The sequence below is a fragment of the Gymnoscopelus braueri genome (genome assembly GCF_963280865.1).
Source record: "Gymnoscopelus braueri genome assembly, chromosome: 2".
NCBI classification, from domain to species: Eukaryota; Metazoa; Chordata; class Actinopteri; order Myctophiformes; family Myctophidae; genus Gymnoscopelus; species Gymnoscopelus braueri.
The window spans coordinates 16,958,785-16,974,057 of NC_137604.1; the positions used below are offsets into that span (position 1 = coordinate 16,958,785).

The following is a 15,273-nucleotide window of genomic DNA, read 5'->3' on the forward strand; positions in this document are numbered from 1 at the left end:
TTAGGTAGGCTGGTCCTCCTGAGTCTATAAAGCAGTCCAGCAATAAACAAAACACACAAACAAGTGTCAGCAGCACTGGTGGTTGTTGAGGGTGGGATGTGATGAGGTTTAGGTGGATGACAGAATGTCATGCTTAACCCTTCTCTACTCCACCTCGGAGTAGAGCAGTGGTTCTCAACCTTTTCAGACCCGCCAAAATAATCATATTTGAACTGGGCACCCCCCACCTTGCATGACAAGCACTTGTAGGAGTTGAATGTAGTTGAATATAGGAGTTGAGGCATCACATTTAGTTTGACTTCACAGATAAATGTTGTGAAAACAGCAGATCTACAAGCTCACAATGTTTATATATATATATATAAATAAATATATATGTATAATTTCTTGATTACTTTGGATGCAGTCATGGTTTTTTTTGGTTGGTATTAAAAAGGTCTTAAAATTTAGTAGGATTAGATAACGCTATTGGGACCCTATTGGCCTGCAATATGCATTTTGTCCACTTGAGGGCGACACAGAAAATGAAAAACAAAACAAAAGACTGACATCCTGAATGTTCCGTCTATGCATTGGCCCCGGAAGAGGGAAGACTAGTTTGTTGTTTATTAGAATAGAAAGCCAGTGCTTTAACGTGTTATCGGCCAACCGTCCATGGATCCTAAACTAGTGAGAAGAAACGGACCAGATCGTCTCTAACGTTCAGATCTACGGTGTATTCATTAAACTGCTGCCGTTCTTGTCACTTTGTAGGAGAGTTTTCCATACATTTTTAAACAACAGAGTTGTAGCAGCGATTCGATGCCATGTCGAAACCTGTCATCAGAAGACGCGTGCTCAGAAGACTCGGTATGTGTTTGTGTGTTTTACTCTTTTATTTCATTTATCGATGTGTTTGATTTTGTTCACCTTCAGGTCGGAGTCTATGATTAATTTACTATTATTAAGTGATACTGGTCTGCGCAGCATCTCTGTGTTATGGTTACCGTATTATTATGTATATATGTATATAATATTATTATGTCCAATAATCAGTGATGTAAAGTAACTAAGTACATCTACTCAAGTTGTACTTAAGTTCAGTGTTGAGGTATTTTTTACCTTACTGGAGTATTTCCAATTCTCAGTACTTTAACTTCTACTCCACTACATCTCAAAGGCAAATATTGTAATTTACTCCACTACAATTATTTGAAAATTGTAGTTACTAGTTATTTTGTAGATTTTGATTATTATTACAATGTGTTGAGCTTGTAGATCTGCTATTTTCAAAAGATTTTATACATTTGAAAACTTGTGAAATGTGACATTCTGTACAATGAGTACTTTCTACTTTTGGTACTTAAGTACATTTTGGAAAACAATACTTTTGTACTTTAACTTAAGTACATTTTCTATTCCGGAATTTTACTTACAGAGTATTTCTACATTGCAGTATTGATACTTTTACTTAAGTAAACAATTTGAATACTTTTTCCACCAATGCCAATAACTAACTATGCATGCTAACAGCAACATGTGTACTAAATGTAAACTCAATGGTATCATCATAGAGTTATAATAACTGTAAACTATGATAACGGCGAAAAACTGCCATTATCAATAAATAGAAGGAGGCGGTCGGGTGCACTCAGCATGCATTGATCATAATGATAAATTAATAACAATAATAACAATACTAATTAATGTTTAAAAATCACATTCAGTGTTTTGGTTTTAGCTTTCAGCCAAGAATGTTCATTTCACTGCATCCCTAAATCACTGCTTATCAATTAATCGATGATGATGATGATCATAGATTGCTAAGGTGAATCATAATGTGCATCCCTAGGCAAGAGTCAGAGCAAGAGAGGTCAAACCAGTTTAAAGCACTGCATTACACTGTAGGTCTCCACAGTCCTAAAGTTTAGGCCCAAACCTATAGACTCATTGCTTGAAGCTTGGGGATGTATTTTGGATCACTGCCCAGGGTGTAAAAATACTTCTTTACCCCCTGTTTAGTTCCAACCTTCATCTACAACCATGTCTAATAAACGTCCCTGTTATTAAAGTTCTTATTCTGTTTGTTCGTTCATTCCAGACCAGTCTGCGGAGTCCAGAGGGAAACTGAAGATGAGTTATCCAATGGACATGACCGTCTCTATTAAACAGGAACCTGAAGACCACCTGTACCTCCGTACGTGTCATGGTCTCTTTCTTTTATTCTGTTCTGTTGCATATGATTGTCATGGCAAGAATATCCTATCATTGCAATGCGCAAAATCACCGATCAGTAGAACCCGAGGGAATAAGTCGGGTTGGATTGCCAGTTGTCTAGAACCACAGATCCGACCGATATGCCTATACATGCCCATATATGGCCATATACTGATGACATCAGGCATGAACCGTCCGTCCGACCTCGCCGGGTGTCGCAAGGACCCGAGGGAGTGCAGTGCCCAGCATCAACTGCTGATCTGACCGATATGCCCATTTGCAATGTTCCCGAGTAGACCAGTAATGGCAATAATGATTATATCAAATATAGTCGTCATCAAAAAGCTATCACTCACAATTTGTTTGTAAAATTGTTTATTGTGCTTTTTGCATGGCATTGTCACTTCCAAAAGCACACCTTTTGTGCAAAATGCAAATGCAGAACCAAAAAAAAGCAGCACAAATTTACATTTTACTTTTCTAATATTATGTGTACACATAAAAAACCTGCTAATGTCACTCACTGACTAGTCACTGAGTGATAAAGTTACAGCATTGGTCAGCCTGTGACCAATGCTGAAACTATAGTGGAGTCACTTAGAATATGGCAGTTTTCATATTAACTTTAAAGATCACATACTGTACATGTCTCCTTCTTTACACCCTATTTATATTCAACCTTCATCTACAGCTGTGTCAGTCCTTAATATTAAAGTCCTTATTCTGTTCCTTAAAAAAAAAAAACTAGACCAGGAGACCTGGATGTGCCAGACCCCTAGTGGTTAAATACTCAAGGTGACGTCGAGGTGACGTCATGCCGACATCTGATTGGCTGGGTAGGAAAAGAGGGACAGACCGACCGACCGACAAAGCCTCATGTAGGCCGACCCCCTGGGTCTGGCAAAAAAAAGAAACAAAAATGTAAATTATCTTTTTCTAATATTATGTGCACACATAAAAAACCTGCTAATGTCACTCACTAACTAGTCACTGAGTGATAAAGTTACTGCATTGGTCAGCCTGTTAGAAACTATAGTAGAATCACTTAGAATATGGCAGTTTTCATCTTAATTTTAAAGATCACACACTGTACATGTCTCCTTCTTTACACCCTATTTATATTCAACCTGACAGCTGTGTCAGTCCTTAATATTAAAGTCCTTATTCTGTTCCTTCATTCCAGACCAGTCTGTGGAGTCCAGAGTGAGGATGAGTTATCCAGTGAACATGACCATTTCTATTAAACAGGAACCTGAAGACCACCTGTACCATAGTAAGTTTCATGGTCTCTTTATTTCTTTCTGTTCTGTTGTATGTGATTGTTTCTTATGGTTGTGTATCGACTGATCAAACGATGGTCAGTTCTCTACACATTTCTAGTGTTGTTTACCTTTCTGCTTTTTGCCACTGCCTGATTTGTCAAACCAAAACATTCGTAGCAGTAACTGGCCTCACCATGGATCATGTTGATAGTAGATTTATTTTAAGTGGAAATCTAAATTAAACGCCTCCCTCGCCCCTTTGCACCCTATGTTTCTTTTGTTTTACGTTCAACCTTCATCTACAACCCATGTCACATCAAAGTGCTCATTCTCGACCTTCATTTCAGACCAGTGGGTGAAGTCCTGCCTGACGGTGAAGAAGAGTTCTCCACGGCCAGCCAGGACCGTTTCTGTTGAACGGAAATCTGATGTCCACCTGCACATCAGTAAGTTTCATACTCTCCTTTCTTTGTTTTTTTCGGTTCTGTTCTAACAAGGCTGTCATCTTGGCTTAACTTAAATTACATATTGTACGTGCGCATATTGTACAAAACACAATACTCCCAATAAAACGTCTGACAGCTTAATGATAATCATAGGAAAATTTGTCACATACTTGGCTGTATAAATGAACATGAGAGACAGAGAGGGGGAGATAGTAGGCTAATTGCAGTGTGTGTTTATGGTAATATAGCCTGTTTATGAGGCATTTTGCATACGCTTTGTAACATGCTGTGTTTTTTTAGATTTTTTTTCTGAATTCCCTCATGTTCCCTCTACATTCAACCTTCATCTAACAACCCATGTCACATCAAAGTCATTGTTTTCCTTCATTCCAGAGCAGCCTGTGTATTTCCGGGTGAAGAAGAGTTCTCCAGTGCCGGCCAGGACCGTTTCTGTGGAACAGGAGCCTGAAGATCACCTGGACATCAGTAAGTTTGATGCTCTCCTTTCTTTCCTACCACAGTGGGTGAGGCAGGGAGGGCGGCATGCATAGAATGCTGATTTCTCAGAACGTGGAAACAGAATACTGCTGCTGGTGTGAATTTGGCATTAGGCAAATGCAAACCTTGCAGGAGTGGGCCGTTTAAACTGCTGTGGGCGGTAATGGTCAGATATGTAGTAATGTTATGTTAAAGTAATGTTATGGATAACTGCTCAATAAAACGATACCATGTAAAACATTTAATGGTGGTCTCTGCACTGTCTTCACAGCTAAATCTATCTGGATCGTGGGATCAAGTATAATTGCACAAGCACAACCCAGAGTAGTACAGACCTTGGGACGCCATTTTGGGTTACCAGCAGAAGTGTCTTGGTTGCTGAAGAGAGACATGCGCTGGAGAGATGTCATCCCCACGGTGCAAGAGCAGCTATCCACCAGCCCCCCTCCTGACATCTTGCTCATTCACGCTGGAGGAAATGACCTCGGCAAAGTGAAGTGGGTTAAACTTGTCCAAAGAATGAAGGCTGAGCTTTTCTGGCTGCATTCTCGGTACAAAGACATCAAAATAGTATTTTCCTCTATTGTTGTGCGACAGCGATGGATGGGTGCCAGGTTTCCTGCCAAGATCAACAGAGCTCGACTTTGGGTGAACATGGAGATGACTAGATTTGTCAGAGGACTGTCCGGAGCAGTCATTGAACACAGCAGGATCAAGTACATTCACCCAGGGGTGTTTTTACAGGATGGTGTTCACTTCACTAACCGAGGCAAGGACATTTTCATAGATGACCTGTATCATCAACTCAGGAGACTTTATTTTATTTGAACTTTTTTTAATTTTTTTTTATTGAAGGATTGTCACAGTTTACAAGACAAGATAAAGGTGATAAAAAGAAACCCTTCTAGTTTTCTGAAAAACAAACAAATGCACAAGACACACACACAAACCCTCCCTTCCAAAAAAAGTACATTTGACAGTAAATGAAAAGGTACCATAAAGAAAAACAAAACGCCAGCCAAAAGAGTATCAGAGGAGATGACGGCATATGTGATACGCTTGTTGGTCCAATATATTATTCATAAAGAAAAGACACAGAGAATGCTTACCCCAAACTGTTCTCAAGCACTTGAGGGGCCACCCTGGGCACGGGCTCCGCCACAGGAGACCGACCACCTATCCAACAGAGGCTGCCATATTTTCAGGAAGACGTGATGTGAGCTTGTAGATTCGCTATGTTTGGTGTGAGACAGAGTCCAACCAAGTATGAACAGGCATTACATTCATCCCTGTCACTCTCTCATTCACACACTCCATTTCCTCTTTACCATTTTATATTGTCAATATAGACTATTTTAGAGAAATACATTCTGTTATTTTGAAGAACAGAAACGGCTTACTTTGTAAAATTAAGAGGTCATTTTGTCATTTTGTCTGACAGGCTCCATTTGGAAGCAAGATATATTTTTTAATGGTTGTGAATACATGCCAATATACTCCTGTCTAACACAATCCTCAAAACATTCTGAAAATGTGTTAAAAGCTTTTGTAACAGAATGTGAAAAAAGGAAGCAATTAAAGAGTGTTAAGTCATTCAAGCAAAGCCAACATTATTAAATCCATCACTAATGTTGAGTGAATGGCAATAATTACCGATCTGTGGTTGAATTCAGCTGAAATCTGATTACGTCCACCTGTGCAGGTAAAATGTTATATCCCATCACAAAGTAAGTTTTATTTTCAAGACCACACAGTAGCTTTTGAATTAATCTGTGCCTTCATTTTAGATCATAACCATAATATTAGTATTTAAAATAATATTTTGCAAGGATTCCCCAATGTGTAGCCCTCACTTTTCTTTTTTTCTATTATGTCCAGCCCAGCATCTACTGTATCTGGATTTGGTATCGATGCCTCTTTTCAAGCATCATTAATTGGCAGAATGTCCCAATGACTATCGATCTATATTGGCAGATTTCATATTAAAATACTGACTGTAGCGGCCCAGCGTATAAACATATCGGATAAATTAATATGAAACCTTTTACCAATTCAGCTAATAGGCTCTATGCACAGCAGACATATTAGAAATAAATGGGGCCACTTTCTTACTGCCTTCACAGGATTTACCAATGATTCTATTTAAGGTTGTGTTCCATTCTGGTCAAACAGACTCAGGGTGCTGATATTGTGCATGTTGGCTCACTGGAAAGACTCACACACCAGTGGGTCTCAAAGTGGGGTCCAGGGACCCTCATGGTTCCTAGAGGGGGTTCCAAATGGCCCCTTACGGGTGTGTAACTCACAGTGTACACATTTTTATGCTCTGAGTTATGGGGGTCCTTGAAGTGCTACACTAAATGGAACAGAGCCTTCAGAATCATTGGTAACAAATGTGAAGGAAGTAAGGAAGGGGCCCAATTTCTTTCCAATATCATAGGCAAACATGCAGACGGACTCTTGTCAGTGAGGACAGCTGAGACAGTACAGTGAAACATGTCTTGTTCTCATGTAATAAGTACAGGAATGAGAGGCAGCAGCTGTTTTGGGAGTTGGAGGATCTGGGTCTCAATGACTTCTCTCTTAAGGTTATTTTTTACATCAGAGTTGAATTTTCAGCATATTGGAAGAACGGTGTTGAGCTTTCTCCGCTCTACTGATCTCATTTATATTCGAGTAAGTCTACACAAGGTAAAACAGTAAACCCCTCGCCTGTGGAGGGCAGTATTACACTTGTCAGTGTACAGCCTGCCGGAAACTAAAAGAAGGAAGTTCAATCCGGAAGCAGTGTTGCCATGTCCGCTTATTATAAGCGACATTGGGCTTCTTTTTCTGTAAAGTTGCTGCCTTGTGAATATTGTCGGTTGCGGTTTTTGGGGGCTTGTTTCTAAAGTGTTGTTGCGTGTTTCACAATTTAGTTTAAACCAGTGGTTCTCAAAAAAATGTATGTCAAATTAAGGTGTATTAATATTAATATGTATTTGTCCGGCACAGACCCCCCCCTCCCATCTGAAATCATGTTGTGCCGGGGACCCCCGCCCCATCCATACAAGATGTGTGTAGTTTAAAAGTTTCAGAAATATTTCAAAGTTAACTTTTTTTCCCCAAGAGCTTTTTTGAAAATAGCAGATCTACAAGCTCACAACGTTCGCAGCTCTACTTTCTTCTTTTGGGCTTGATTTCATAGACCCCGTTCCTTGTTTCTCTCACATCATCTGGCAACCAGTTCACCCCTCACCCCGGGAGAGCTTGTTTGTTTGTTGTTTAGTAGAATAGAAAGAAACCACCAGTGCGCTTAACGCTTTACGCCAACCGTCTAATGGATCCATAGAGTTATAATATAGAATTGACCCTAAACTAATGAGGAGAAACGGACCAGATCGACCGTCTCTAACCTTCATATCTATGATTATTCGTTAAACTGCTTTCCATCAACTTGTAATCAACAGAGTTGTAGCAGCGATGCAGCTACAGCCACGTTGAAACCTGGTACGTGCTGTTTGTTTTACTCTTTTATTTTGTTCGCCATCAGGCCGGAGTCTATATTTAACTTAGATTAAGCGATACTGGTCTGGAAGCAGACAACAGCATCTCTCTGTGTGTTTTAGCCCCGTTTCTCAAACTTTAAAATGTCAAGGACTCCTCTTAACTCTGACTGTATACTAGCCTAGCCATGGTTCACATGACGCTTGTATACAAGCGTCATGGTGCCCTGTCCCCCTGGTCTAAAGTTTTGTTCGATTTTTTCAGATTGCCATCGCTCACATAAACATAAACGTTCAGATTTCAAATATAAAGTGCTTACCACCGAGCCACGGATGTTACAAGGCGATGTGGACCGCGATGAGTACCCGTATCTCCCGTATTGTTCAATAAAAAGCATTTTAATCCCATCGCCGTCCATTTTCTCCAAATTGTCTCCTATACTTTCAACCATGCGACACTAATGGTTGGGAGGTGTATTGCACTCTGATACATTACAAAACAAAAAAAAACAAAAAAAGAAAATGGACGGCGATGGGATTAAAATGCTTTTTATTGAACAATACGGGAGATACGGGTACTCATCGCGGTCCGCATCGCCTTGTAACATCCGTGGCTCGGTGGTAAGCACTTTATATTTGAAATCTGAACGTTTATGTTTATGTGAGAGATGGCAATGTGAAAAAATCGAACACAACTTTAGACCAGGGGGACTCGGCACCATGACTGTCATGGTATGACAGTCATGTTTCAGGGCTAATACTAGCCATGGTTCACATGACGCTTGAGTCCCCCTGGTCTAAAGTTGTGTTATATTTTTTCACATTGCCATCTCTCACATAAACGTTGAGATTTCAAATATAAAGTGCTTACCACCGAGCCACGGATGTTACAAGGCGATGCGGACCGCGATGAGTACCCGTATCTCCCGTATTGTTCAATAAAAAGCATTTTAATCCCATCGCCGGCCATTTTCTCCAAATTGTCTCCGATACTTTCAACCATGCGACACTAATGGTTGGGAGGTGTATTGCACTCTGATACATTACAAAAAAAAAAAAAAAAAATGGCCGGCGATGGGATTAAAATGCTTTTTATTGAACAATACGGGAGATACGGGTACTCATCGTGGTCCGTATCGCCTTGTAACATCCGTGGCTCGGTGGTAAGCACTTTATATTTGAAATCTGAACGTTTATGTTTATGTGAGAGATGGATGTGAAAAAATCGAACACAACTTTAGACCAGGGGGACTCGGCACCATGACTGTCATGGTATGACAGTCATGTTTCAGGGCTAACTGTATACACGAATCCACGGAGCGCTGCCCTGCGCGCAGCCATTGCTGCGGTGTCAACGCTCAGAGGACGCGACACCGCAGCAATGGCCGCCTACAGGCAGCACGTCTGTGGATTCGTCTTACAAATGGAACCAAATGACTTGTAAGGGTCCATTTAGAACCCCATCAAGGACCTCTGAGAGTCCCTGAACCACTACTCTATACGATAGCTCCGAGATGAGGTCCCGCTGTACCGGGTCCAGGCAGAGGTAGAGCCCGTCCAAAGTAAACGCAGTGAAGATCACCTTTTTCGCAACATCGTATCCAAAAAGTAAAGGTAGTCCCCAGACTCCCATTCAGAACCGCCGACGGCAGGTGCCAGTACTGCTCCCCATTCGGCTACAATGGGAAAACAACTTATGTGTGTAATAATGACTGAAACTCTACTCTAGTATGCATGATAACATAACATAACATGTGTACTAACTGTAAACGCAATGGTATCATCGTAAGGTTATGTGTAATAATGACTGTAAACTATGTTAATGTAAAATCGGCATTATCAATCATAATAATAATAATAGTGAATGTTTAAAAATCACATTCAGTGTTTTGGTATTTGCTTTTGGCCAAGAATATTCATTTCACCGCATCCCTAAAATCACCGCTTATCAATTAATCGATGATAGATTGATAAGGTAATTAATTCATAATTTGCATCCCTAGGCAAGAGTCACAGCAAGAGAGTTTAAAGCACCCACCCAATTAAAGTCGTAAAGTTTAGGCCCAGACTCATATTGCTTGGGGATGTATTCTGGGTCACTGCCCAGGGTGTAAAAATACTTCTTTACACCCTGTTTACTTCCAGCCTTCATCTACAACCATGTCTAATCAATGTCTCTATTGTTAAAGTTCTTATTCTGTTCCTTCATCCCAGACCAGTCTGTGGAGTCCAGAGTGAAACTGAGGATGAGTTATCCAATGGACATGACCGTCTCAATTAAACAGGAACCTGAAGACCACCTGTACCTCAGTACGTTTCATGGTCTCTTTCTTTTATTCTGTTCTGTTGCATATGATTGTCATCCTTGCGCCAGCAGTCGGTCGGATAGGTGGTTGTCCAGAACCACTGATCCTACCGATATGCCCATTTGCATTGTTCCCGAGTAGACCGGCACCGGTCTAGTCACAATAATGATTATAATCAAATATAGTCATCATTTAAAAAAATCACTCACAATTCATTTGTAAAATTGTTTATTGTGCTTTTTGTAATGGCATTGTCACTTCCTAAAGCACATCTGTTGTGCAAATGCAGAACAAAGAAAAACACATTACACAAAATAGAATGACATTAAAACATTTTATTTTTCTAATAATATGTGCACACATATCAAAACCTGCAAATGTCACCGTCAGACAGACAGACACAGCCAGTGATGAAGTTACAGCATTGGTCGGCTGGTTAGAGTAGTTTTCATATAAACTTTAAGGATTTAAAGATCACATACTGTACATGTCTCCTTCTTTACACCTTATTTATATTCAACCTCCATCTACAGCTGTGTCAGTCCTTAATATTAAAGTCCTTATTCTATTCCTTCATTCCAGACCAGTCTGTGGAGTCCAGAGTGAAAATGAGGATGAGTCCTAGAAAACGTGAAGACCACCTGGACATCAGTTAGTTTCATACTCTCCTTTCTTTGTTTTTTTCTGTTCTGTTCTAAGGCTATCATCTTGGATCAAAACACAATACATCAATAAAACGTCTGACAGCTTTATGATAATAATATTAATGATAGAAAAAATTGTCACATACGTGGCTGTATAAATGAACATCGGAGACAGAGAGGGGGGAGATAGTAGGCTAATTAATTGCAGTGTGTGTATATGGTAATATAGCCTGTTTATGAGGCCTTTTGCATACGTAAGAAAGTCTTAACAGAGTCAGGGTGCTGATATTGTGCATGTTGGCTCACTGGAAAGACTGCTAGACCAGTGGGTCCAGTGATTAAAAAGTCTGTGTTTTTTCCTGAATTCTCTCGTGTTCCTCTACTTTCAGCCTTAAAAGTCCTTATTCTTTTCCTTCATTCCAGATCAGCCTGTGTATTTCCGGGTGAAGAAGAGTTCTCCACGGCCAGCCAGGACCGTTTCTGTTAAACAGGAACCTGAAGACCACCTGGACATCAGTAAGTTTCATACTCTGCTTTCTTTGATGTACTGTTCTCTTCTAAGGCTGTCATCTTGGCTTAACTTACATATTGTACGTGCTCAAAACACAATACTCCAATAAAATGACTGACAACTTAATGATAATCATAGAAAAAATGTAGCCTGGTTCCAGCCGAATCTGCCTTTGCAAAATCGCATCGCACTTTAGCCCTCGGCAGATTAGGTCTGGCCCCCCTCCATAGAGATTCCATTTCTCTCCCTCCGCAGTGGTGTGGAGCCAACCAGGGCCCAGTATCCAAATGTGGGCGGGCTTATCACCTTATTTGGAGCAATGACGTACAAGGAAGCACTGCTCTGATTAGTTCGTGAACAAGGAAGCACTGCTCTGATTGGTTTAGGTCTAACCAATAGAGTCCGTTTGGATCTTTTTGTAACCGCCCCTTGGAATAAAATCTATCGTTGATAGGGACCAGACTAATATCCACGCAGTGTGTCGTGTGATATTGTCTGGCCACGCGAGGCTAGAAAAAATGGTCACATACTTGGCTGTATAAATGAACATGGGAGACAGAGAGGGGGAGATAGTAGGCTATTGCAGTGTGTGTTCATGGTAATGTAGCCTGTTTATGAGGCATTTTGCATACGTAAGAAAGTCTTACGTATGCAAGTCAGGGTGCTGATATTGTGCATGTTGGCTCACTGGAAAGACTGCTAGACCAGGGTCCAGTGATTAAAATTCTGTGTTTTTTCCTGAATTCTCTCGTGTTCCTCTACTTTCAGCCTTCATCTAACAACCCAAGGCACAAGTCCTTATTCTTTTCCTTCATTCCAGATCAGCCTGTGTATTTCCCGGTGAAGAAGAGTTCTCCACGGCCAGCCAGGACCGTTTCTGTTAAACAGGAACCTGAAGACCACCTGGACATCAGTAAGTTTCATACTCTGCTTTCTTTGATGTACTGTTCTCTTCTAAGGCTGTCATCTTGGCTTAACTTACATATTGTACGTGCTCAAAACACAATACGACTGACAACTTAATGATAATCATAGAAAAAATTGTCACATACTTGGCTGTATAAATGAACATGGGAGACAGAGAGGGGGAGATAGTAGGCTATTGCAGTGTGTGTCTATGGTAATATAGCCTGTTTATGAGGCATTTTGTATACGCTTTGGAACATTCTGTTTTTTCCTGAATTCCCTTGTGTTCCCTCGACATTCAACCTTCATCTAACAACCCATGTCACATCAAAGTCCTTATTTTCCTTCATTCCAGAGCATCCTGTGTATTTCCGGGTGAAGAAGAGTTCTCCAGTGCCGGCCAGGACTGTTTCTGTGGAACAGGAGCCTGAAGATCACCTGGACATCAGTAAGTTTCATGCTCTCCTTTCTTTTCTACCACAGTGGGAAAGGCAGGGAGGGCGGCATGCATAGACTGCTGATTTCTCAGAACCCGCAGTTTAAACTGCTGTGGGCGGTAATGGTCAGATATCCATTGGGAGCAGGACTAAGAAAACAGTCTTGCACAGGCCTCTAGTGCACACCAACCACCTGCTTCATTCTGACTGTATGTAAATAGTGCATAGTCTATGTCGAATTGTCGATGTTTCCCAACCTTTTCTGGATCAGGGCCCACTTGAAAATCTTGAAAGCGTTCACAGTCCACCTATCTGTCCACTTAAGCCACATGTGAATGGCTGCCGTGTTAAGTGGTATCACAATGAAAACTCATGATTGGTTTCAAAGAAAAAATACCATGACTTTTTATAATATTAATGTTATATTATCATTCATATCTTAGTGTTTTGTGAATTATCTGGGGGCACACTTGCAATATCCTCAAGGTCCACAGGTTGGAAATCGCTGGTCTACCTACAAGCTACAACATCCTAATCATTATAACAATCATGGGTACAATGGGGTGCATGTTGGGTGGTGGAGACGAGTGAAACATCACAGTACTATGGTGTCATCAGTGCTGATATCCTACAAAAGTTGTAATTCAAATCATTTCCACAGACACCGATCATCAGTTAACCCTACAACAGGACAGGACGGATGAACTTCTGACATGTAAGTTAACCATATCCATATGAACCTTAAAATCCCTATTCATAATAAGCAAGCATTTGGTGAAAATAGTCCAAACCAGCAAAAACAGCAGGTCTAATAAGCTCTTTGCAACACATTGTGAGTTTGTATGTAGATATTGGCTATTTTCGCCAGAGAGGCCAGGGTAAAAAGGAAGTGACCAAGTATAGACCCCTGGGGTACCCCGGTCAACAAAGTATATAGGGTTAAAGTGTTTAAGCCTTCTAAAGTACTTCATGCTTCATGTGATTATCTATCAAAAACAAACAGCAATGGAAAGGTTGTAGCTTTATGGTAATGTTATTAATAACTAAAACAAAACCGTGTAAACGCTTTTAATGGTGGTCTCTGCACCGTCTTCCCAGGTAAATCTATCTGGATCGTGGGATCAAGTATCATTGCACAAGCACAACCCAGAGTAGTACAGACCTTGGGACGCCATTTTGGGTTACCAGCAGAAGTGTCTTGGTTGCTGAAGAGAGACATGCGCTGGAGAGATGTCATCCCCACGGTGCAAGAGCAGCTATCGACCAGCCCCCCTCCTGACATCTTGCTCATACACGCTGGAGGAAATGACCTCGGCAAAGAATCGAGGTTAAAACTTGTCCAAAGAATGAAGGCTGAGCTTTTCTGGCTGCATTCTCGGTACAAAGACATCAAAATAGTATTTTCCTATATTGTTGTGCGACAGCGATGGATGAGTGCCAGGAATCCTTTCAAGATCAACAAAGCTCGCGGTTGGGTGAACTGTGAGATGGCTAGATTTGTCAGAGGACTCTCCGGAGCAGTCATTGAACACAGAAACTTCAAGTACATTCACCCAGGGGTGTTTTTACAGGATGGTGTTCACTTCACTAACCGAGGCAAGGACATTTTCATAGATGAACTGTATAATGGACTCAGGAGACTTTACTGAAACTCATTGAGCCTCATTTATACTTATGTGCACCAGTGTCACACAAATAATAGCCAAATAATAGCCAATCTACAAGGTCACAATGTGTTGCTACCCGTTGTGAACTTGTAGATTGGCTATGTTTGGTGTGAGACACGGAGTACAACCAAGTATGAATAGGCATTACATTCCTCTCTCATCCACACACTCGATTTCCTCTTTAACATTTTATATTGTCAAGAAAGACTATTTTAGAGAAATACGTTCTGTTATTTTGAAGAACAGAAACGGCTTACTTTGTAAAATTAAGAGATGTATCATTTTGTCTGACAGGCTCCATTTGGAAGAGAGATATATTTTTTAATGGTTGTGAATAAATGCCAATATACTTTCCTGTCTAACACAATCCTCAAAACATTCTGAAAATGTGTTAAAAGCTTTTGAAACAGAATGGGGAAAAGGAGGCAATTTAAAGAGTGTTAAGTCATTAAAGCAAAGCCAAAATTATTAAATCCATCACTAATGTAGAGTGAATGGAAATACTTACTGATCTGTGGTTGAATTCAGCTGAAATCTTATTACTTCCACCTGTGCAGGTAAAGGAAATAAAATGTTATATCCCATCACAAAGTAAGTTTTATTTTCAAGACAACACAGTAGCTTTTGAATTAATCTATGCCTTCATTTAGATCATAACCATAATATTAGTTTTTAAAATAATATTTTGCAAGGATTCCCCAATGTGTAGCCCTCACTTTTCTTTTTTTCTATTATGTCCAGCCCAGCATCTGCTGTATCTGGATTTGGTATCAATGCCTCTTTTCAAGCATCAATAATTGGCAGAATGTCCCAATGACTATCGATCTATATTGGCAGATTTCATATTAAAATACTGACTGTAGCGGCCCAGCGTATAAACATTTCGGATAAATTAATATGAAACCTTTTACCAAT

General features: G+C 40.4%; 2 protein-coding genes across 5 annotated transcripts; both read left to right on the top strand.

The window, feature by feature from the left end:
* Positions 1-602: 602 nt before the first annotated feature.
* On the top strand, positions 603-6,000 carry LOC308100229 (uncharacterized protein). Its single transcript, XM_080449197.1, has 6 exons — positions 603-849; positions 2,081-2,176; positions 3,380-3,469; positions 3,806-3,904; positions 4,298-4,390; positions 4,674-6,000. Exons 1-6 carry the CDS (start codon positions 807-809, stop codon positions 5,228-5,230), a joined length of 978 nt encoding a protein of 325 aa, XP_080305323.1. The 5' UTR covers positions 603-806; the 3' UTR covers positions 5,231-6,000.
* Positions 6,001-7,657: 1,657 nt separating this feature from the next.
* On the top strand, positions 7,658-14,925 carry LOC308100204 (uncharacterized protein). 4 transcript variants are annotated; one of them, XM_080449160.1, is made up of 8 exons: positions 7,658-7,891; positions 10,077-10,197; positions 10,776-10,844; positions 11,261-11,353; positions 12,169-12,261; positions 12,610-12,702; positions 13,353-13,406; positions 13,790-14,925. In XM_080449160.1, the coding sequence occupies exons 2-8, from the start codon at positions 10,134-10,136 to the stop codon at positions 14,338-14,340; spliced, it is 1,017 nt and encodes a 338-aa protein (XP_080305286.1). In that variant the 5' UTR covers positions 7,658-7,891; positions 10,077-10,133; the 3' UTR covers positions 14,341-14,925. The 4 variants fall into 4 exon arrangements, with proteins under 4 accessions (XP_080305286.1, XP_080305284.1, XP_080305285.1 ...); XM_080449158.1 differs by having other exon boundaries at positions 10,102-10,209; XM_080449159.1 differs by having other exon boundaries at positions 10,102-10,197.
* The last annotated feature ends 348 nt before the right edge of the window (positions 14,926-15,273 follow it).